At 34.2% G+C, this 22,880-nt stretch overlaps 1 protein-coding gene across 3 annotated transcripts in view; it reads left to right on the top strand.

The window, feature by feature from the left end:
- PCLO (piccolo presynaptic cytomatrix protein) overlaps window positions 1–22,880 on the top strand; it is a 368,924-nt gene that overhangs the window by 194,205 nt on the left and 151,839 nt on the right. For all 3 annotated transcript variants that reach the window (XM_053672786.1, XM_053672788.1, XM_053672787.1), the window contains exon 7: window positions 16,695–18,882. In XM_053672786.1, coding sequence (XP_053528761.1) covers window positions 16,695–18,882 — 2,188 coding nt within the window. The remainder of the gene's footprint in view (window positions 1–16,694; window positions 18,883–22,880) is intronic.

Genomic DNA, 22,880 nt, shown 5'->3' with positions numbered 1-22,880 from the left:
CACTCTTTTGATTACTGTAGCTTTAAATTTGTTGTTAAATAGGGAAGTATGGGTCCTCAAACTTAGATTTTTTCAATATTGTTTTCACTGTTTGATGTTCTCTGAAATTACATATGAATTTCCATGGGAATTACATTGAATCTAGAGATCACATTGGGTGATACTGCCATCTTAACCTTATGTTAAGTCTTCCAATCCATGAAGACTGGATACCATTCCATTTATTTAGCTATTCTTTATTTTTTAAACAACGTTTTATAGTATTGATATAAAAGTCTTTTACCTCCTTGGTGAAATTATTCCTAGGTATTTTATTCTTTGAACACTGTTTTATATGAAATTGTTTTCTTGTTTTCCTTTTCAGATTGGCCAGTGTGTGTGTATAGAAACACAATTGACATTTTTGTTTTGGTAGTTTGGTTGATCTTGTACCCTGCATCTTGGCTGAATTAGTCAATTCTCTAAGTTTCCTTGTGCAGTTTTCTGTATGTAGAATTGTGTAATCTGTAAATGGATTGTTTTATTTCTTTAGTTCCAATTTGGATGTCTTTTATTTCTTTTTCTTGCCTATGCTCTTAAACTAAAACTTTGAATACAATGCAGAATAGCAGTGGTAAAAATAGACCTTTTTTCTTACTTCTGCTGTCTAGGGAAAAGCTTTCAGAATTTTATTATGAAGTCTTTCACTGTTAAGTATGATGTTAGCTATGGATTTTTAATAAATGCCCTTTATCATCTGATGAAGTTTTCTTCTGTTCCCCATATTTTGTGCGTTATTACCATGAAAGGGTGTTGGCTTTCTCTGCATCAGTTGAGGTGCCCAGATTTTTTTCTTCATTCTATTGTAGCTCTGGATTACATTGATTTTAGTATTTAATATGTTAAATCACATTCATTATCTAGTGTGTTAAATCATATTGCTGTTGCATTTGGCTTACTAGTATTTTGGGGGAATTTTGCATCTACCTTTATTAGTGATATTGGCCTTTAATTTAAGTTTTCATGGTATATGTCTTGCACTTTAATATCAAGTTAATAGTCTCATAAAACAAATTAGGAAGTGTACATTCCTCTTCTATTTAAGAACAACGTTTCAAGAATACAGGTGCTCATTCTTCTTTAAGTATTTGGTAGAACCCACCAGGTAAGCAATCTGATCCTGGGCTTTTTTGTTTACTGTTGGGAAGTTTTTGGTTATTGATTCAATCTCTTTATTTGTTATAAATATATTCAAAAATTTTTAATTTTTTTCTAAAATTTGATTTAGTGATTTATCTAATTCTAGGAATTTGTCCATTTCAATTTTATCTCGGTTATTTTGATTGTTGGCATGAATTTTTTTGTAGAATTCTCTTATAATCTTTTTTATTTATGTAAGTTTGCTAGTAAAATTTCCTCTCATTTATTATTAATTTTATTTATTATTTTATTTATTCATGTTTTTTATTTATTTCCTAGCCTAACTAAAATTTTGTCAATTGTCTTGGTTTTTGCAAATAATCAACTTTTGATGTTATTGATTCTATTTTCTATTCTCTGTTTCATTTATTTTTATTATTTTTCTTCTGTTTGCTCTTCTTTTTTGAGTTCCATAGATGTCAAATTAGGATATTGATTTGAAAACTTTCTTCTTTTTAATATGTGCATTACAGCTCTAAACTTACTTCTAAGAACAAACTGCTGTCACTTCATGCCATGTTTTTCTACCTTGATTTTTTATTTTCACTCATTCTGAAGTGTTTTATCACTTCCCTTGTGATTTCTTTTCTGATCCATTGGCTCTTCAAACATGTATTGTGTGATTTTCACATACTTGTGAATTTTTCAGTTTTTCTTTATATATTGATTTCTGTCTTCATTCCACTATGATCAGAGAATATATTTTATATGACTTCAGCTTTTAAAAATTTGTTGATTTTTATTGTGGCCTAACATATGGTTTATCTAGAAAATATTCCAAGTACACTTGAGAAAAATGTGTGTTCTGCAGTTGTTGGGGAGAGTATTCTATATATGTTTATTGGTCCTCATAGGTATATTGTTTTTTAAGTCCTCTAGTTTCTGGTTTATCTCTAGATGTTGTATCTGTGCTGGAGTGTGGGGGATTGTAAGATAGTAAGCAAATACACCACAGTGCGTTCTTACTGAATTATAATAGTCTCTTCATTGAGCATTTCCCTGTTTGCTCTAATTTCTTTGTCTGCCTGCTTGTTTTACTAGATTTTAGAGTTCTAAAATGGTGGATTCTGTCTGTTTTTGCTAGGTTGATTTAGTGGAAGCATTGATTCTTGGAATTTCCCACTTTTCCTTTTCCATTATGTCACTCCAGTCATGGCATAGAACTTTAATTTATAATTTGTTCTTTCTCACTTTTGGCATATAGGTAATAAAAATAGTTGATAGGTTGCCCATGTCATTTTTAGCTTTGCATAAAGAAGTAGTTACCTAACTCTATTAAGCTTATTTATAGATGTGGATCATTCTTTAACATTAAAAAGAAGTGTAGGTTCTATGTTGTAGAGCTTTTCCTTGTTTTTTTTTTGTTTGTTTGTTTTATGAGAGGCAAATAGGTGTTTATATAATTCCATTTGATCTCTAAAATAACAGTAACTATAATATTAACAACTATTATCTACTGAGCATTTTATATCCAAGCAATCTATTAAGTACTTGAAACAACTAAGCACATTTTATTTTATAGGAAACCAATGAAATATAAGAAATTACTGAATCCAAATTTTAGCTTCTTTTTAGTATATTCAGCCTTTTTTTTTGTCATTCAACAGAATGGCCTTACCTAATGAATCATTATTAGATCATATGGTGGAGTTTTATATTTTAGGAAAAGCATTTAGTTTATAAATTTTTGAATTTCTAATACCAAGAAATCATAACTTTCATATGCATATTTGGTAATATCATGCATGTTACATGCTATGCATGGGCTCTGACTCCTGAGGACTGATGTCTACTATGTGCTGTCCTCAACAGCCTTGCTCAGCACTTCAGACTCATGCCGGTGGCTTCTTTTCTGGAGCCAATCCATCTCTAACTTGTGATTCCCCCCCCTCCCAGCATTATTGTCTTTTCAAAGAACCCTGCCTTCTCAGTATGTGCCCCAAATAGGGCAGTTTCAATTTTGTCATTTTTTCCATCAGGGATGCTTTGGGCTTAATTTGTTTTAGGACCCCCTTGTATGTCTTTCTGGTGGTCCAGGGTATCCATAGAGCTCTCCTCCAGCACCATGTTTCAAATGAATTATTGTTGTTTTTTCCTATAAGCCTTCTTCACTGCCCAACTTTTGCATTTGTAGATAGTAACTGGAAATTGGGGTGCAGTTGATCTTAGCTTTGGCCTTTGAAGACCGCCATCATTGCTCCTTGTGATCTTTCCTAAATTTTTCACTTCTGCCCTTCTGAGTCAGCCTTCTCTTGCTTTCTTGGCTGCAGTCTCCTTTTGAATTGATGAGTAAACTAAGGTAAGCAAAACCTTGAACAATTTCAGTGCTCTCATCGTCTGTGATTATGTTGTGTGTTTCTTCTGTAGTCAGGATTTTTGTGTTCATGAAGTTCAAATGCAGTGTTGCTTTGACACTTCTTTCTCTTTCATCAGAAGTCACTGCTGCTTTCTGCCAGTAAGATGGCATCATCTGCATATCTCCACTTTTTCTATCGAAACTATTTCTACTGCCAATTTTTACTTCTTTTCCTGAGTCTACCCCAGTTGTTTGTATGATAAGTTCTGCATACATATTAAACAAATAGGGGGATAAAATGCACCCTATCTGACACCTTTGCCCATAAGAGATCATTTTGTTTCTCTATATTCCATCCTGACAGTGCCTTCCTGTTCACAGTGCAGGTTGTACATCAAGACAGTTAATGTTTAGGCATGCCCTTTTCTTTCAAAGTACCCCACACACTGCCTTTTATGACCCACACAGTCAAAGGCCTTACTGTAGCCTATAACACTTAGACTAACCTTCTTCTGAAATTCTTTGGAATACTCCAGTACAAATGTTCTCAGTTATGTCCCAAGTGCCTCTTCTTTTTCTAAGTTCAGCTTGAATGTCCACATTTCTTGTTCCATTTAAGGTAGATGCTTAGTTGCATCACCCAAGCATCACTTTACCTGTGTGGGAAATTGAAGCAGTAGTCCTATAGTTATTGCACTGCTTGACATTCCTCTTTTTTTCCTTGAAAATTGGAGTGTATATTGAACATTTCCAGTTTGCAGGCCATTGTGTTGTTTTTTTATATTTGTTGACATGTTCTTGTCAGGATTTTGACAGATTCAATCTCTGTAGCTTGAAATAATTCTGTCAGTCTCTCACATACCCCTGGTGATTTATTTCTTCCCAATAATTCCAGGACAGCTTTACTTTTCTAGAGCTATAGGTCCTTCCTCATAGGAATCTTCCTCCGTACATATTTTGTCTCTTCTGTATAGATTTTCAGTACACTGGACCTTCCTTTATGTTCTGCTGGTCAGAATGTGGTTTCTTGTGGGTATTTAGCATTCCAAGTTTAGATTTGAATTTCCCATTTATTTATCGAGTCATACGGTAGAGATCTTTATTTGTTGTTGTTGTTTTTCTTTTATGTCTCCGTACATTGATTATTTTAACAGTTCTCTTTTTCTGTATTTAATAGTTATTGAAAAACTATGTTCAGGGTTCTAATCTTGCTTCGTCCTCTTTAACTTCTGCCTCTCCCCCATCTTTAACAATTTTTAGTGTTTTTTCTGTCATCCCTCTCAGTTTTTCTCTTCTTACTACTTCTGACATTGTCTTTTCACATTCTGCCCTAATAGGAGAAGTTCTAGTTTCAGTCCACAGTTCTTCTGGTTCTTGATCAATTGAGTATAATGGTGCACATCTATTTTACTATTTGGGCTTTAAACCCACCAGGAATATTATTTACATGATATGTTGACACTATGATTTTTGTGTGTGTGCTGTGATGTTTGATAGTAACAGTTCGTATTCAGTCCTACTACAATCTGCCCCTGGTTTTGTTTTAGCAGAGAGAATGTAACTTTTCCATCGCCTGCTTCAAATTACATAGTCTATTTACTTTTTGTATTGGCCATCTGGTGAAGTTCATGTATACACTCATTGGCTCAGTTGTTTGAAGAGTATGATTGTGGTGGACAAGTCTGGCTTTGAAGAAATCCACATGCTAATCTCCTGCTTCACTTATGACCCCTAGTCCAGATTTTCCAGTGACATTTGATTTTGCTTTATTTCCTACTTTTGCATTCCATTCACCTGTAGTTATTATCATCTTGTTTTAGTGTGTGATCCATTTCTCCTTTAATATTTACATAAAAGCTTTTAATTTCACTTTAAGCCTCTGTAGTTGGAGTGTAGACTTGAATGATGATTATATGAATAGGTTTTCTTAGAAGTCATGTTGATATTATTTGGTCAGACCTTACACGATAGCCCCTAACTGTGTAAGTCTTAAAGCCACTCTATTTCTAATAAAGAATTACTGATGTTGTTTTTAAGAAATGCACATTATAATACCAGTTAACTATTTATATTAATATCTACCATTTATTGTGTGCTTGCCATATATACACACATATATATGTATATATATACATACCTATATATATGTGTATATATATATATGTGTGTATCTATATATACATGTACATGTGTTTATATATATGCCACCAGAGGAAAAACAGGTAGACAGAAATAGATATAAATCTGGAGATCTTGAATTTTTATAGGCAATACACCAGTTTTTTCCCAATATATTTTAGAGTTGTTGCAAGCTTTGACACTATCTTACTATAGAATGGAAAAGCTAGCTGAAATCTGAAAAGCCTGCATGTTTATATGAGACATACACTTGTCAGGTATTTCATAATTTAAAACAGAGATCATTATGTCTTTTGTTCCATAAGTGACAACAAAAACATTTACACCGAAACTGTATACTACCACTAAATCAAATTTGTGTTATATTTATCATGGCATTTGGTTGCCAGTCTACATAGATAATCAGATTATTTTATGTGTACATGAAAATGGATATAAGCGGATCTATGTACACTTTAATTTAATATACTAAAATGAGTTTTGTTTAGAAGACTTGTTGCACTGAATGTACTTTGTTTGTGTAGTTCCTTTTTTCTAGACTTTCCAGAAAAACAGCTTCACTCAAGAAATTTCAATCATTAGGTTCCCATGTAAAAATCATTAGCTACCTATGAGGGTGATAGGTGAATCTCAATGTCTTTGTATGACCACCATAAAACTCTGGCTATTTCTTTGCAAGAACATTCTGAATAATATCACCTACTAAAGTGATTAATTTGAATAGTTTATAAAAGTCATATTAATTATAATTTCATATGTTAATACAACCTGAAGTAATAATAACCTAACTTCTAAAAAACATCACGTTCTTAATTGGTCGGTGAGGTGGACATGTGGAACGATTGTAGAAAAGAAGGGATCCAAACATCCGTAGTTCCAATGCATGATTTCATCGTTAGAGATTTAATTATCTGAGTAATAACCACCCTCCACAGCAGTCTATTAAAATGTATTCCCAAGACAGATCTAATTTTCAACTTTTATGAGAAAAGACAATTCACTGGTAATGAAGACATGAAGAGATCAAAGGGTCATTTGGCCTTGGCCTTATTTTTAGAAAGGGTCTCAAAATTTAGACTTCTGATGTCATTTTCAAGTATACATCTGTTTGTATTTTTGTTTGTTCATATTGAGAAACATATTTTCACTGTTAACTTTTCAATAATATTGCAGCTTGGTAATCTTATTGGAAGCATCTCCTCATTTCATATATATCAGGAATACTTAAAAATGGAAATCATCTAAATCTCTCTTAAGTCCCAGTAAGCCCTGCGTGTTTTCATTTAGCCATTGATATGAGGCAATGCTAGGAGGGCTGAAGATTGTTCAGAGATAGGGAGGCCTACAATGCATATATGTTGCCCAGAGTAAGCTGTTTTTCTCAAATGCTCACCCTTTCTGTAAATAGCCAGTGTGAGAAATACTTCAAATACATTTCACCAAAAAAATCTAACATTCTAGAAAACTGAAACTCCGGGATACATTTCAAAAAGCTAAATTGCTAGTATTTCAACTGTTCCCTTGGTATTTAATTGGCAGCCTAAAGTATCTCCGTTTCTTGGGAGCATCTCAAAGGCTGGTCCTTCTTACCTGGTAGGAACTGTGAGCCAAAAAGAAGCTTGTGGCAGTAACCCAGAGAGGGTCCTGCTGACTCCGAAGTGAGTCTCCTCTGGCTCAGAAAACGAGCTCTAAGTAACACAAAAGAAGGTGAAACAAAAACAGTCAAGAGCCTGTCTGCAACACAGGCTTTCCAGGAAGTACTTACTTGTCGGAGTGGATGGACTGTCTATGAAATGTGAGACCAAATCATCAGAAAGATAAATGGTTGTATATTTAGATGTTCAATACTATATAAAACTCAGTGAGTATATTAGTTATATACTGCTCTGTAATAAATAACTTGAAATTTATTTAAAAATAAAAATAGAAAGTAAACAAGACAAACCTGGAGATGTCTGCTTTTCTCTCCAAGAATACATTGGCATCAGCAGTGCAATCCAGCCTGTTTTATCTGTGAGCATAAGTATCATGTGATTTCACTTGTATCATAGATTGAAATCTCACCATCAAAGGTCTGGCAGGTTTTGAGTTACTAACACAGCTGTGGGAATGATGAGCTAATACCTAGTTCTCTCTTTATCTCCTTAAAGTTCATCTCTAGTGATCATTACTTCTGAACATTCTTCTGAGGAGGTTTGTGATGAAATATGAATATTCCCCTTGATTTGTAGATCTGTCTGGTTATTGAATAAAGCAGTTGCAAGTCCGAAAACAAATGCCACACATATAATGACCATTATGCTGAGATACATCAAAGGGCCATATGAAAAGTATATACTTTGTTCCATTCATTGGAATATAATCCTCCGATTTAATGTTAGGATAGAAAAAAGAAAGGAGGAAAGGAAGGGCGGGAAAGAGAAAGGAGAAATACATATGACATATGCACATACATAAATACAAAAAAGGCTCGTCTTAAAAATATTTTAAGAGGACTTCATAAAATACTTTAGGCAGCTTTTAGGAAAGAAAATAAATCTCTGGGATGTTTCAGAAAATGTAAGGCAATAAGCGCCACACAGACTGACATCTCAAATGCTTCTATTTAGTGAGGTAGAAACTAGTTTTCTGCTTGGCCGCTCAGGCCAAGAGCAATGACTTTCAGCAAGAAAACAAAACAAACTGGGACATGAGGTGCATTAAGGAAACACTTAAGGATTTCTCATGAAATATTGAGTGCCGTTTTGACAATACTATTTGGAGAACAGTTTTGTCTATGCTACTTAGCTTTGGGAAGTAATTTCTGTGTGACTTTTAAATTTAGTCTGTTACTTTGTTTTCATTCTCCTATTAACAAGGTCCTGTGATTGAGTTTCTCGCTCTTTTCTTGTTACTAGAATATTGTAATGGTGAGAGAAAAACTACTTTTTAAAAACTATTTCAATTAAATACACAAATGATAAATTCTCTCCCATGGCAAGAGAGTCTAGATTGTTTATTGGTAAAAGTGTCTATAATTTAGAAAAAAATAATTCAGTGATATTTTGTAGCAACAGGGATACTGCTTATTTACAGTTTTGGTTCATAAAAGTAGTTATTACACTATTCTACAGTACTCTAATTGATGGACTTTTATGGCTTTATTTTGTATATGCCATGCAGTATGCTATTGCAATTCCTAGTGGATTTTAAATGTTTTGCTAGTTTTTAAAATATTTTTTCATGAGTAGTATCACTTAGGATTTTACTTTTTCACAGGTTACTCTTCTTTTTTCTTTTTCTTTTTTTTTTTGTTGTTCAAGTACAGCTGTCTCCATTTTTTTCTTGTATCTCTTAAAGCAATAGAACTTTTTGAGCTGTTACACTGAACATTTTGTGTGTTTTAGCTCTGTGTGGGAATAAGGGTGGCATGGTGTTAAATAATGGGCCTCTTTCGGGTCCATGTTATTAATGATAGAATGCATAGAATAGAATGCTGAATATTTTTACATTCAACTGCTCTTTGGTCTTAAAATTGGAAATTGTTGATATTGGGGTGTAGAGAGACTCCTTGAAGTTGAATTAATGTTTACATTGACATTTCGTAGTAAAACTCTTCTTCCAGTCAATTTATAAGAAGGGGTATGTGAAGGCATATTTTTCCATTTATAGCCTTATGTATACCTTACACCTTCATCATCATTATTCACATTAGCTCCCCAAAGTTAGAGAAATATGCTAACATATTCATATATTTTAAAGAGCTATCTTGGTTGAAGGAGAAAATTCTAGACATTCACCTATCTTCCTAATACTTAAAAGACATAGCTTTTTTTAAATTTATTTTTTATTGATTATGCTGTTACAGTTGTTCTATTCCCCCTTCATTCCCCTCCACCCTACCCCCCGTCCCCACCATTACCCCCCCTTTAGTTAATGACCATGTGTCTCAAGTCCTTTAGATTCTATATTTCCCATACTATTCTTGCCCCCCCATCTATTTTCTATCTACTGTCTATGCTACTTATTTTCTGTACCTTCTCCCCCCTTCTCCTCCTCCCACTCCCCTGTTGCTAACCCTCCTTGAGATCTTCATTTCTATGTTTCCACTCCTGATCTAACTGTCCTTTTAGTTTGCTTTTGTGTTAGGTGTGGTTGTTAATAACTATGAGTTTGCTGTCCTTTCACTGTTCATGTTTTTTAAACTTCTTTTTCTTAGATAAGTCCCTTTAACATTTCATATAATAAGGGCTTGGCGATGATGAACTCCTTGAATTTGATCTTATCTGATAAGCACTTTATCTGTCCTTCCATATAGCTTTTTATAGATGATATTTATACCCTAAGAAGAATGAATAGCTAAGTACACAGCAGAGCAAATAAAGTCAGAGAGCAGGATGTTATGACTGAGTATTATGCTTCTTATCATGGTAAAGACTTACTGTCATCTACAAAGTTAATAAAGGCTCTGGATGAAAGTTCAGATAGGGTTGGACAAACGCCAAGAGCAATTTCTACTCAACATTTAATTGTTTTTTCACTGAACTATTAGATAAATGTTTTTAGTAACAACAAAAGAATTATTGTTACTGTTATTACTTTTTTCTTATTAGTTTTAAGATGGCAAGAATTTTCTTGATTTTAAAATTGAGTTTAGTTCTCCAACTAATCTTCCTCAGTTATTCTGGTGTTTAGTTCCTTAAATAATTGTCCTGTCCTCTTAAGGTTATAATCCCTTTTTAATCACAGCAGTGATTCTTTTTCGAAATTAGGGTAACTGGCAACCTTGACAAAGAACTATCATTTTCATAACTTTCCAATCAGACTAGCAATTTCTTATCTTCTGATTTTTTCATAGTTTTTGCAGCTGTGGAAAATTTCCCAAGAGGACTAGAAAAATTAACTTTTTTTCCGCAATGGACTAATTCTCCCAGTTATAGACCTTTGGTGTTATTTCCCTTACTCTCTAATAAACCTATATTTTAAAAAACCTGGTTGAATAACTTATAAATGTAGTTTATGTTAATATAGTAGGTAAGAATTATCCCATTTAATAACAGGATTGATTATAGGATCATAAAATAAATTTATAATGAGGCAAAAGTCCAATACCCATACCTTTATTAAGTTGCTCAGATGGTTGCCATAGCCTGGACTGTCTCCTTTTATTTCACCCTTTATCGCAAGAGTTTTCCTTTTTCAAGTCTGTTCAAGTTCCAGTTCCTCTAAGAAGCCTAAGTTTTCCATTCAGACTAAGGTACTCTGATATACAAATACTAGCATTCTCATTGTCAATAGATGTAATTACATAACAGTGATTTCTTCCTGAGGACATCATCTTGTATGGACTCCTACCTCACTAGTTCTCAACCAGTGACTATTTTGTGTTACCTCCCCTAGAGATTCTGACAGTGCTTAGTGACACTTGATTTACATGTTGGGGGGGAGGATGTGCTCATGACATCCAGTCAGTAGAAGCCGGAGTAACCACTAACACCCTGACATGCACAAAACGGCCACCACCGCCCTAACATAGAATTACTTGGTCAGGAATGTCATCAGTGCCAAGGCTGAGAAACACTGGATTACTTACTTTGATGCCAGACCATGAATAACCATTGTGTGCATGGGTTCTGACAATTTATGTAACCGCTTTTCATTCTTCTGGCCGACTGTGTCATGGACAAGGTAGGGCTTCGCTGAAGCTCTGCAGATTGTACCTATTGTTTCTGTGTTATCTACAGGCTTCATTATCATTGAAGGAACCTGCATTGCACTGTCACAATTTTCTCTTTGACTAAGCCACACTGTTTGCTATGCAGTACACTGCATTACAAGGTCATTGCCAAGGAGTGCACATTTACATTTTCTTGGTTTGCCCTGGTATTTCACATGGAGTTACTTTGACCAGTGTGTAGTGACCAGGGTTACCTTTTCCATCCATAAAAAAAGAAAGTGTATGAATGGAGTTCTTAAAATGTACACAGCTTTCAAAGTGATTTTTTTCTATATAATTTATTTTCTCTTTCTATTAGCATAAAATTCATCTGAATGTGTTTCCATCTCACGGGTACTCATGCATCTTAGGGTGAAATGAAGCCAGATAATCCTTGGTATTTCCAAAAAATTATGTTTGATACTGTTCCCTCCACATAGAAAATATTCTGTTTAGTCCTATCTCTTCTTCAGAACCTTTCTGTTATGTCTTAATCCATCTTTCATTCCCTAAACTAAAAGTAAATTCTTCTTATTCTGGGTCTCAGTGCATTTTGTTCATATAATTCTCTAATTCACCTTTTGACTTGTGATATAGATGATCTTTTAACAGGTTATATGATGTTTATCTCCATCAAAGTATCTTATTTATCAGTACATCTGGGTGGAATTGGACTGTTAGTAAGTGAATCTACATTTTCATGATCTAAAAGTAAAAGGCTTTCATAAAGATATTTCCTGCTTAACTGAAAGAACAACTTTAAAAATCCAAGGTATTATCATGATGAACATTGATTTCCAACAGCAGTTAGAGAATTTTTGTGAGTTTAAGCCAAACTGACAACAATTGCCAGGAAGCAAAATCTCAACCAGGTGAGAAAATGTTCTGGAGAATGGCAGTTTTGCAACTTATTTTACACATTACAGTCAAAAGAGGAAGTGTAAAAAAGGGTTACGTGAAGCTCATTGGTGATACATGAGGGAGGCAGGAGACAGCAAAGAACCTCTGGGATTGGGTAGACACAAGTATGTGACTATCATTTGATCACATGTGTGTATCACTGAGGGGAATTGATACACCACAGATCCCCTCGTTGTTACTGTTACCATTAATCCATGATAATACCTTTGATATTCCAAAGGTGTGTTATCTTAGGATGCAAAAACACAACAGATAGTCTCAGTTATGGTAAAGATTGACCTTTGTTAGGGAAAAATACTGGCTTAGGACATGACTACTCACCATGAACTGTGTTTACTTAGAAAGTCATAACTTCAGACCACCCTATGTGGTTACTTTAGGTCTCTGATGTTGTAAGGCTGCCACACTGCCAGGCAGGCTTCCCCTGGGTTTGTTTGGTTTTGCATGTGGCCCCTTTTCTTCCACACTATGTTTATGAAATGAAAAATACATTCCTACGTCTCTGTATCTCTGATATTATTAACAAGAGCTATTTAGTAAGAGATTGAAATAGTTTCTTCATACAACAATCTAAAAAATATTTCTGACTTGCAAGTTCTTTGAAAACAAAGTTTAAGTTCACTTAATCTTATACATTTTAAGTTTGTATCTAAATACCATTAATATCTAGAACAATGCATTTTAGAATTATACTTAGCAACTACTGGAAAAAATTAATTAATTTTCCCATGTTATATATAATAAGTAATTTTGGTCCAGCATCTATTTTTAGCTTCTTCAGCTTTGTGGGGAGAAGTAAGTATCCCTTAATCATACTGAGATTCAGTTTAGATTACTTTGACCAGGACATAATGCATATGCATATTTCTGAAGTCCTTAGGATAATGTGTCCACGTACCTTAGCTACTTTTATTAATAACCCTGACAACTTAGAACAAGGAAAAATTCCTTTCCTTTGTATATAAGATGCATGATATAAATTGATTCCCCGGAGAAGAATGTTGTTTAAAATAGCTTTGGACAGCAAGAATTACCCTGAAGTACACTTTCCTTGTTTCACAGTTACCTCCTAAGTACTACAGTCAAAATGAACTATCCTTCCAGGCCCCATTCAGCCTCCATCCATTGTATTGTTAGGACTTCTCCTTGGTCTGCTATTTGCACAACTGTTTTTTTGAAAATAATTTAAATTTATGTACACAGTTATTTAATATAATAATTATTTCAAGGGCAGCATATCTATTTAAAAACAACTTTTAAATTGTTTAAAGCTAGTCAGTCATCAAGGATACTTTTTTTAAACACTAAAATTTTTCTAAATTGTTGCATCTCTAGTTAAGACATCCAATTATATCACCCTTAATCATGATAAACTTTCTTTTATATGCCTTTTCTAAGCAAGTATATGTATTTTTTAATTCTTTGTTTTAGGGTTATTTCCTGTTATTTTACATTATATTAATTGGATTAGATTTAAATAGGCAGTTTAGAAGTTATTCGTGGTCTCGAAAGTCAGTCCTTGAATTATAAGTTGCCAAGACATCACTTTAATTTCTCTATAAATGTAAATTGATTTCTCATCACTTTATATTTCTGTCTGTCATTGGGGACAATGAGTAATTTAGGTTCTTGTTTTAACTCATTAGCTCCTTTAACCAATAATGTAAGGATAAATATTAACCTTCTTTTGCACATAAGAAAACTGAAGCCCGGGGAGTTTAAGCAACATGCTGAAGATTTCACAGCTCAGGAAAGGCAGAGCCAGGATTAAAAGTCTATACAGTCTGGCCTGGGAGACCAAGGTATCGATCACTATGTTATACATCTTCTCATTTGGAAGAAATATGAAGGAGACCTGGAGAGGTCCCCAACTTTGTGACTATGTCCATAGTCAGAGTAAAAGCTATTAGTTGCCAGGTAGAGAACAGCAAAGCTAGTTCACTTTGTGGAAACTGAGGGGTCAGTAACAATAAGTGTATAACTTCTACCAACCAATGTTGTCTCTTGTTTCCATGACTCACGTCTGTCACACACAAAATATTAATTAACACAAAGTCATGGATGATTAAATATTTGCAACTTTGGAAGATAATTGGAAAGCCCCAGTATCTGGAATGCTTCTTTCACGTAGGACTTTATTAACAGCAACAACAACAAAAACATTTTGGCTAAGCCTACTGTCTCAAGTGAGACTATAAACTGTTAGTCATGAAGTTAAATTAGGAAATAGTTCATACATGGATGAGCAATAAGTAATAAGAGCTAATGTCAGTTTCTAGTTCACTTTATTAACCATTACTCTTCATGCAATAGTCTGTTTTCTGTGGTTCTTTAAGGTTTTATTTTTCCTGTGGTTTATATATGCTTTCATTCTACTCATTGAATTCTGAAAAATTCACTTGATTTGGAACATTTAAAGTTAATCACAGTAATTTCTTATTTTATCTTTTTATTTTCTTATTCTTTCATTTAACAGGTATGTGTACCCATTTAATGGATGTCTTCAATATTTTTAACTGTGTGCCTACCCTAGAAATTTCTCTTCATTCCCTTTACTTGCTCCATTTCATGGTTGCCCTTTCTGTTTTGTATGCCTTCTCTCTGCCAGGATTAGCATTTAGTGTTGCATTAATTGGTGGGTGTTTTCATCATCCTTTGGTGGGAAGAAAAACTGTAATTTGAAATGTCTTCATTTTATGCAGTGCCAGAACATTTTCATGGCAATACAGTTAAACAACTTTTTATTAAACCATTTTGCAGCCACAATCATCTAGTATAAGTGAGCAATTTATATTTTAAAATTTTCATGCATATACCACAAGCTAAGGAAAAAGCAACAGTTTTTTCAGCTTCCCATTGAACACCATTATAATCAGAGAACTAAAAAGGTTATTATGGAAAAACTTCTTAGAATACATATATTTTTATTAGTATTTTAGAAAATTATTAAGCATTCTATTTCAATTTTTATTTTTTTGCAAATAAACTTTCCTTAAAAGATGTAGAATATGAATTTTTCAAAATCTCTATTCTCTGTAAAATAAGGATATTTTGCAAGGAAATATGGATGCCTACAATATGTACCAAAGACTTTACACAGTATCTCATTTGATCTTCATGATAACCTAATGATCTTGGAGAAAAGGAGAAAATTATGGTCTTTGGATTATTAGTAAGAAAAAATAAAAAGATTACGAAGAATAGAAAACTGGCCCTGACCAGTGTGGCTCAGTTGGTTGGATATAGTTCTGCAAGGTGAAAGAAAGGTCACCAGTTCAATTTCCAGTCAGAGCACAGGCCTGGGTTGTGGGTTCCGTCCCTGGTCGAGGTGCATGTGAGACGCAGCTGATCAATATTCCTCCACCTCTCTTCCCCCACTTCCCCTCTCTCTAGAAGTGAATAAATAAACTCTTTAAAAAAGAAAATAATAGGCAACTAGAAGGAAAAAGATCGAAGATCTAATGAATACACCACTAAATGCTCTGTTAACTTTGATTACATCCATTTGTTTTTTTACTGCAAATAGTCAGTTGTTCTCTCATATCTTTTGGCATTATAAAATTGTGTGACTGTCAAAACCAGTGATTCTCAGAATGCAAGTTTGTGGCAAATAACTGCTTGAAATTGAAAATATCTGCCAATCATGAGTGATATACTTTATCCAATTTTTAAAAAATATTTCAATGGGTTTTATTGCATTTGGAGTTGTTGGGGTTTTGTTTGTTTGTTTGTTTTGCTTCCTGTAGGAATTGCTAAAGGCATTAAGAAGAAGTTAAAATTACTAAAGAATAATAAAGTTGAAAGAAAATAAAAGACCCAAGTTGTCATGAAAATATTGAAAGGTTAAATAGGAAATTAGTTCAGATTGCTCTTTTTAAGACAAAAAAGACATTAAAGAACTTGAAGGTTTAATTTCAAAACATTTTATTATTGGCATAGAAACGACAGCCACTGTAGGGATAAGAGTAGGAATGGAAAGATTAAAGCAAACGACTGAACTTAACAGTGGTAATTAAGCATTATCTGTAACAAACATAAATTTCAGGTAGATAATACAAATATTTTAGGCATGTATTCAGTAAATAATCTTGTATATATTAAATAGGATGGAAAATCAGTTAGAGTTCTTCTAAGAACTCTAAGAGTTCTTAGAGTCTTCTAAGACTCTTCTAAGAGTCTAACTAAAATATAAGCCTGCCTAGCAATGAGTTTTGTGCTTGATTTCAAAACTTATTTCTAATATTGCAGAAGGTATAGTAATAGAGAACCTATTTGCCAAGAAAGAAAATAATTTTTTCCAGTTCATTGCTTGTGGCTAATACTTAAAATTATATATAAAAATTTTATTATACTGTTGTACCTAAAACATATATAAAATCGTATTATTTAAATGTAAATTGTGAATTTTTTATCTTTATTTTTTCCTTGATAATAAAGTACTGTATTGTGTTTCTTTAATTGCAGACAAAAGGTTCTCAAACCATAACACCCTCTGGCACCCAGAAAAAAGTGAAGAGAACTCTGCCAAACCCACCTCCTGAGGAGACGTCAACGGGAACTCAGTCGACTTACAGCACAGTGGGCACCGTTTCCAGGAGAAGGATCTGCAGAACCAACACAATGGCACGAGCCAAGATTCTCCAGGATATAGACAGAGAACTTGATCTTGTAGAGAGGGAATCTGCAAAACTTAGAAAGAAACAAGCAGAACTTGACGAGGAGGAAAAGGAGATTGACGCCAAGTTACGGTACCTGGAAATGGGAATTAACAGGAGGAAAGAGGCCTTGTTAAAGGAGAGAGAAAAGAGAGAACGAGCCTACCTCCAGGGAGTAGCCGAGGATCGAGATTACATGTCTGACAGTGAGGTGAGCAGCACCAGGCCAACCCGAATAGAAAGTCAGCATGGCATAGAGCGACCGAGAACTGCTCCGCAGACGGAGTTCAGCCAGTTTATACCCCCGCAGACCCAAACAGAGTCTCAGCTGGTTCCTCCCACGAGTCCTTATACACAATACCAGTACTCTTCCCCTGCTCTTCCCACCCAAGCACCTACCCCATACACCCAACAATCCCATTTTCAGCAACAAACTCTGTACCACCAGGAGGTTTCACCTTATCAGACCCAGCCAACATTCCAAGCTGTGGCAACAATGTCCTTCACACCTCAGGCTCAGCCTACGCCAGCCCCGCAGCCTTCTTATCAGTTACCATCGCAGATGATGGTGATACAACAAAAGCCACGGCAAACTACGTTATATTTGGAGCCCAAGATAACTTCGAACTATGAGGTGATTCACAACCAACCCCTGATGATAGCACCTGTGTCTACTGATAATACATATGCTGTTTCTCATCTTGGTAGTAAGTACAATAGCTTAGACTTGAGAATAGGATTGGAGGAGAGGAGTAGCATGGCAAGCAGTCCGATATCAAGCATATCCGCAGATTCTTTTTACGCAGATATTGACCACCATACTTCACGAAATTTCGTCCTAATTGATGACATTGGAGAGATTACCAAAGGAACAGCAGCATTAACAACTGCATTTAGTCTTCATGAAAAAGATCTGTCAAAAACAGACCGTCTCCTTAGAACCACTGAAACACGGAGGTCTCAAGAAGTGACAGATTTCCTAGCACCATTACAGACCTCCTCCAGACTGCACAGTTACGTGAAAGCAGAGGATGATTCAATGGAGGACCCTTATGAGTTAAAGCTTCTGAAACATCAGATTAAACAAGAATTCCGAAGAGGGGCAGAGAGCTTAGATCATCTTGCTGGTCTTTCCCATTATTACCATGCTGATACTAGCTACAGGCATTTTCCAAAATCTGAAAAGTACAGCATTAGTAGACTCACACTTGAAAAACAAGCAGCAAAACAACTACCAGCAGCCATACTTTATCAAAAGCAGTCAAAGCATAAGAAATCACTGATTGACCCTAAAATGTCAAAATTTTCACCTATTCAAGAGAGTAGAGACCTTGAACCTGATTATTCAAGCTATATGACTTCTAGCACTTCATCTATTGGTGGAATTTCTTCCAGAGCAAGACTTCTTCAAGATGATATCACTTATGGCCTCAGAAAAAATATTACAGACCAACAAAAATTTATGGGATCATCTCTCGGCACAGGACTGGGCACCTTAGGAAATACCATACGGTCAGCTCTGCAGGATGAAGCAGATAAGCCATACAGTAGTGGGAGCAGGTCCAGACCTTCTTCCAGACCTTCTTCTGTTTATGGCCTTGATTTGTCAATCAAAAGAGATTCTTCCAGCTCTTCCCTAAGACTGAAAGCTCAAGAGGCTGAAGCTCTAGATGTTTCCTTTGGTCATGCATCACCCTCTGGCAGAACTAAGCCTACCAGTTTGCCTATTAGCCAGAGTAGAGGAAGAATACCAATTGTGGCCCAGAATTCTGAAGAAGAAAGTCCACTCAGCCCTGTTGGCCAGCCAATGGGAATGGCCAGGGCTGCAGCTGGACCACTGCCACCAATATCTGCAGACACCAGAGATCAGTTTGGATCAAGTCACTCACTGCCTGAAGTTCAGCAACACATGAGAGAAGAATCGAGGACTCGAGGTTATGACCGTGACATAGCATTCATCATGGATGACTTCCAACATGCCATGTCAGACAGTGAAGGTAAATTGGGCCTCAAACTACCTTGCTACTCTCAAAACTCAAACTCTTCTTTTTCTGCATGTTTAATTTTCCTTCTCCAAGGATATATTCTACTTTTCTCTGTTTGTGTTTTGCATGTTTACTTTAATTTTATTTCTTGTAAATGGAAATTTTATCCTGTGTACAGATTTTGTAGCATGCTTGTCTTTATTTATTTTTAGTTTACTCTTTTATTGTTGTTTCCTCATTGCTTGATTTGTTTGATGTCTACTTTTCCAAAACCATTAAAATAATTGTGTCAATAAAATATGGTCATTCTTTAAATCCATAGTTGAAAGTTTTTCATTGTATGGTACTTGTTTTAAATGCATTTTTAATGTTGTTGGTCAGTTTCTTTCAGTTTTTTTAATTATTAAGGCTTAGAGCCATCAAGTACTATCTGCTACACTTCATGATAGAAAATTATTTATGCAGTTTTTGTGACACCAGTATTTATTATTCAGAGAATGTTCTCTTTTGAGAATTTTTGGACAAGTTCCTGATATTAGCATAATGTAGAATTTTATTATTCTCGTTAAATAAAAGTTTTGTTATTGACCTTTCTAATTATGAATACCATATTGACAAATTAGTACTTTTGTATTGTATACTAGAAAACTTAGCACAAAGAATGATACTGACAATAAATAATCTTATCAGTATGTATACAGTATTTTTTAGATTTAACATTTAGGTTCTTTTACAATGCCTTTGTAAGTCTAGATGTTTGGGACCGACGCTCCTCGAGGTGCCCCTGTTTGGCCTCCTCCCTGACATTGTTTTTACATCATCCTTTTGCCACCCTAACATATTTTGCTAGTTTTTCTGTTTTGGATAAGTGATTTTACTTAGTTTAAAACAGGCTTATGGTATTTTTGTTGTTATTGTTTAATCATACAGAACCATAAATCTTTTTAAAAATTATGTAGCCAAAGGCCAATTTTGAAGACAAGGGTGGAGAGGCACAAAGATGCAAAGAGTCTTGACTGTGCCGAGAGGACTCACACCCCTGATTGGATCTCTTTTGTTATTGCTGTTTTCCCTCCTTTGTGGTTTATGTGAATATAAGTGTGGTTTGAGTTCTGGAAATAAAATACTTCTGATAAAATAAAAGCATATAATAAAAGCATATTACTTCATGGTTTAGAGACTGCAAAGCACTATGCTAACATGAATACTCCCCTTTTATTAGTTTTTAAATATATTTTATTGATTATGCTATTAGAGTTATCCCATTTTTTTCTCCCCTTTATTCCCCTCCTCCCTGTACCCTGCTCCCACTATCATTCCCCCACCATAGTTCATGTCCGTGGGTCATACATGTAAGTTTTTTGGCTTCTGCATTTACCACACTATTCTTAACCTCCCCCTATTTTGTACCTACCATTTATGCTTCTTATTCCCTGTACCTTTTCCCCCATTCTTCTCTCTCCCCCTCCCCACTGATAACCCTCCATGTAATCTCCATTTCTATGATTGTGTTTCTGTGCTAGTTTTTGCTTTGTTCATTTTTGTTTTTGCTTGTTTTTTTAGGTTCGGTGGTTGATAGTTGTTAATTCATTGTCATTTTACTGTTCAAATTTTTAATCTTTTTTTTTTAGATAAGTCCCTTTAACATTTCATATAATAAGGGCTTGGTGATGATGAACTCCTTGAATTTGATCTTATCTGAGAAGCACTTTATCTGTCCTTCCATTCTACATGAAAGCTTTGCTGGATAGATCAATCTTGGTTGTAGGTGTTTGGATTTCATGACTTGGAATACTTCTTTCCAGCCCCTTCTTGTCTGTAAGGTTTCTTTTGAGAGATCAGCTGACAGTCTGATGGGAACTTCTTTGTAGGTGACTGTCTCCTTATCTCTTGCTGCTTTTAAGTTTCTCTCCTTATCATAAATCTTAGGTAACTTATCCCTTGAGGACTCACAGGAATATATGTTTTCATAAAAAGCATTTTCTTTCTATTTCTGTATCTAGGCACCAGTATGATTATAGAAGTTCAGTCTAAATTTGAAAAGGACTAAAGTAATAACTGGAGGACAGACTGCTTTTTCTAGTGAAATTGCTACACCTAATCATTTCCCGATGTGTTTTATTCTCTACTGACTATTGGAATGACCATTTTTATTGATAATTAGTCAATTAAATGAAACACTGTTCTCTTATTTAGCCATTTGTTTAAGTGCATCTACAGAGTTAAACAAGAGTTACGCTATCACATGGAAACAATCTTTATTTTTTCTTTACTTTTCTCACAATCCATAATTTACACACATTTTGTAAATATAAAACTGCTAAAAATAAAAAGAGTCTTTAATATTCTTATCCATAAAATGACAAAACAAAATCTCTAACAGGTCTGTGGCATGACTAAATACCCAAAGGCTGTGTGTCCATGATGAACACACATGCGGAGATAATTTGACAAATTCATTTACTCAACACAGATGTTTATTAACATAGTGCCAAACATATACACAGATATTTCCAGAATCCCAAATGTGACATTTATTTATATAGAATCAAATAAAATAACTGAATGTTTTATCTCATAATATATATTTGAATGACATGCACTCACAGTTATCAAGGACTGTGAGAAAAAACCTGATTTGATAAAGTAGATGATGAGCCATCATGCAGTGCACGAAATTATGAAGTGTTTAGAGATATCAAAGAAATAAACAAAACAAATTTAAATAGACTAAAGTATATTTAAAAATTAAGGGGGCAAAATATTTATATAGATGTTGATAGAGAATTAGTCAAGGGACTGCTATAACAAATTAATTTCCCTATGTAATATTATGTGTGTGAATTGTAGTGATTATCTTTTAAAGTTGTATATTTTAAAATCTTGCATATTGTCTTTGTTTTTGTATCACAAAGTGCATTACTTTTCTTCTGGTGAGCAATGACCTACTTCTCTTTTGAAATCCTGGATTCCTAGAGTAATTAAGGGAAAAAGTAGAAAATATTTTTTTTCCAATCATATAACATTGTTTATGAACCCCTGAAAGATTAAGAATGTTTAAATTTTTTTACCAAGAATGCTATATCTGTATTTGAATGATTCTAAGATAATTTTGAAAAAGTAGAACATTTCAACAGGCTATTTGGTGTCATGTAGATGAAACAAATCTAACTGATTTCAGATTGCTTGTTGTGAACTTTCTTTGACTGTAATCATACTCTAGGCTAGAGACCATCAGGTGTTTTTCAGATGTGTTGTATATGATTCTGGTTAATTTTGAAACAGCTCACTTGACGTAAAATCTAGTATGCATAATTTATATCGTTTAATATTTATAGCCATCAGGTTGAAGTCCACTACTTGATATGCATGTATGGTTGAGTAAGTAGAAAGCTGGAGGCTTTCCTCTAGTGTATATTGGAGGGAGGCCAAATTAAAAACAGCCGAGTAATATTTATTCTTACAACCACAAATATTTTATTGATAACATTATTTCAAAGTATACTCTATGCAAGAAAAAAATAAATACATTTAGTCTTTAAATATATATATACACACACATCAACTTTTGATACTGAATAGAATTAAACTGTTTGTGCAACTATTGGCTGTGAATAATGCAAGATTCCAGTATAGCTTACTCATATTTTACATTTAAGAATTCAAGAAAAATATCAGTTTAAAAGGGGGGAATATTAATCTCTAGCAAATCATTTAAACTAATTTGGAAAATGTTGTTATTATAAAATTTAATTTTTAAAGTGCAGATATACCATGGAAAGTCAGACAATTGCAGTTATAAACAATTAGCATTTACATCTAATTTGCTGTAATGATGAAGACAGAATTTAGTATAAAACAAATTTATTCAATCTGATTTTTCTTGGTTGTGTCTATAAATTCCTAAGCAAAGCATGGTAGATATCCTAACTTAGTTACATGTAGAATTATTATAAGAAATATCAAAGTACATAGTTAAAATTGGAAATAAATTGACAAAATTTGGATCA

Source organism: Artibeus jamaicensis, unplaced genomic scaffold, assembly GCF_021234435.1.
Source record: "Artibeus jamaicensis isolate MK-2021 breed Jamaican fruit bat unplaced genomic scaffold, CSHL_Jam_final contig_787, whole genome shotgun sequence".
NCBI lineage: Eukaryota > Metazoa > Chordata > Mammalia > Chiroptera > Phyllostomidae > Artibeus > Artibeus jamaicensis.
This window is presented reverse-complemented; position numbering and strand designations above follow the sequence as displayed.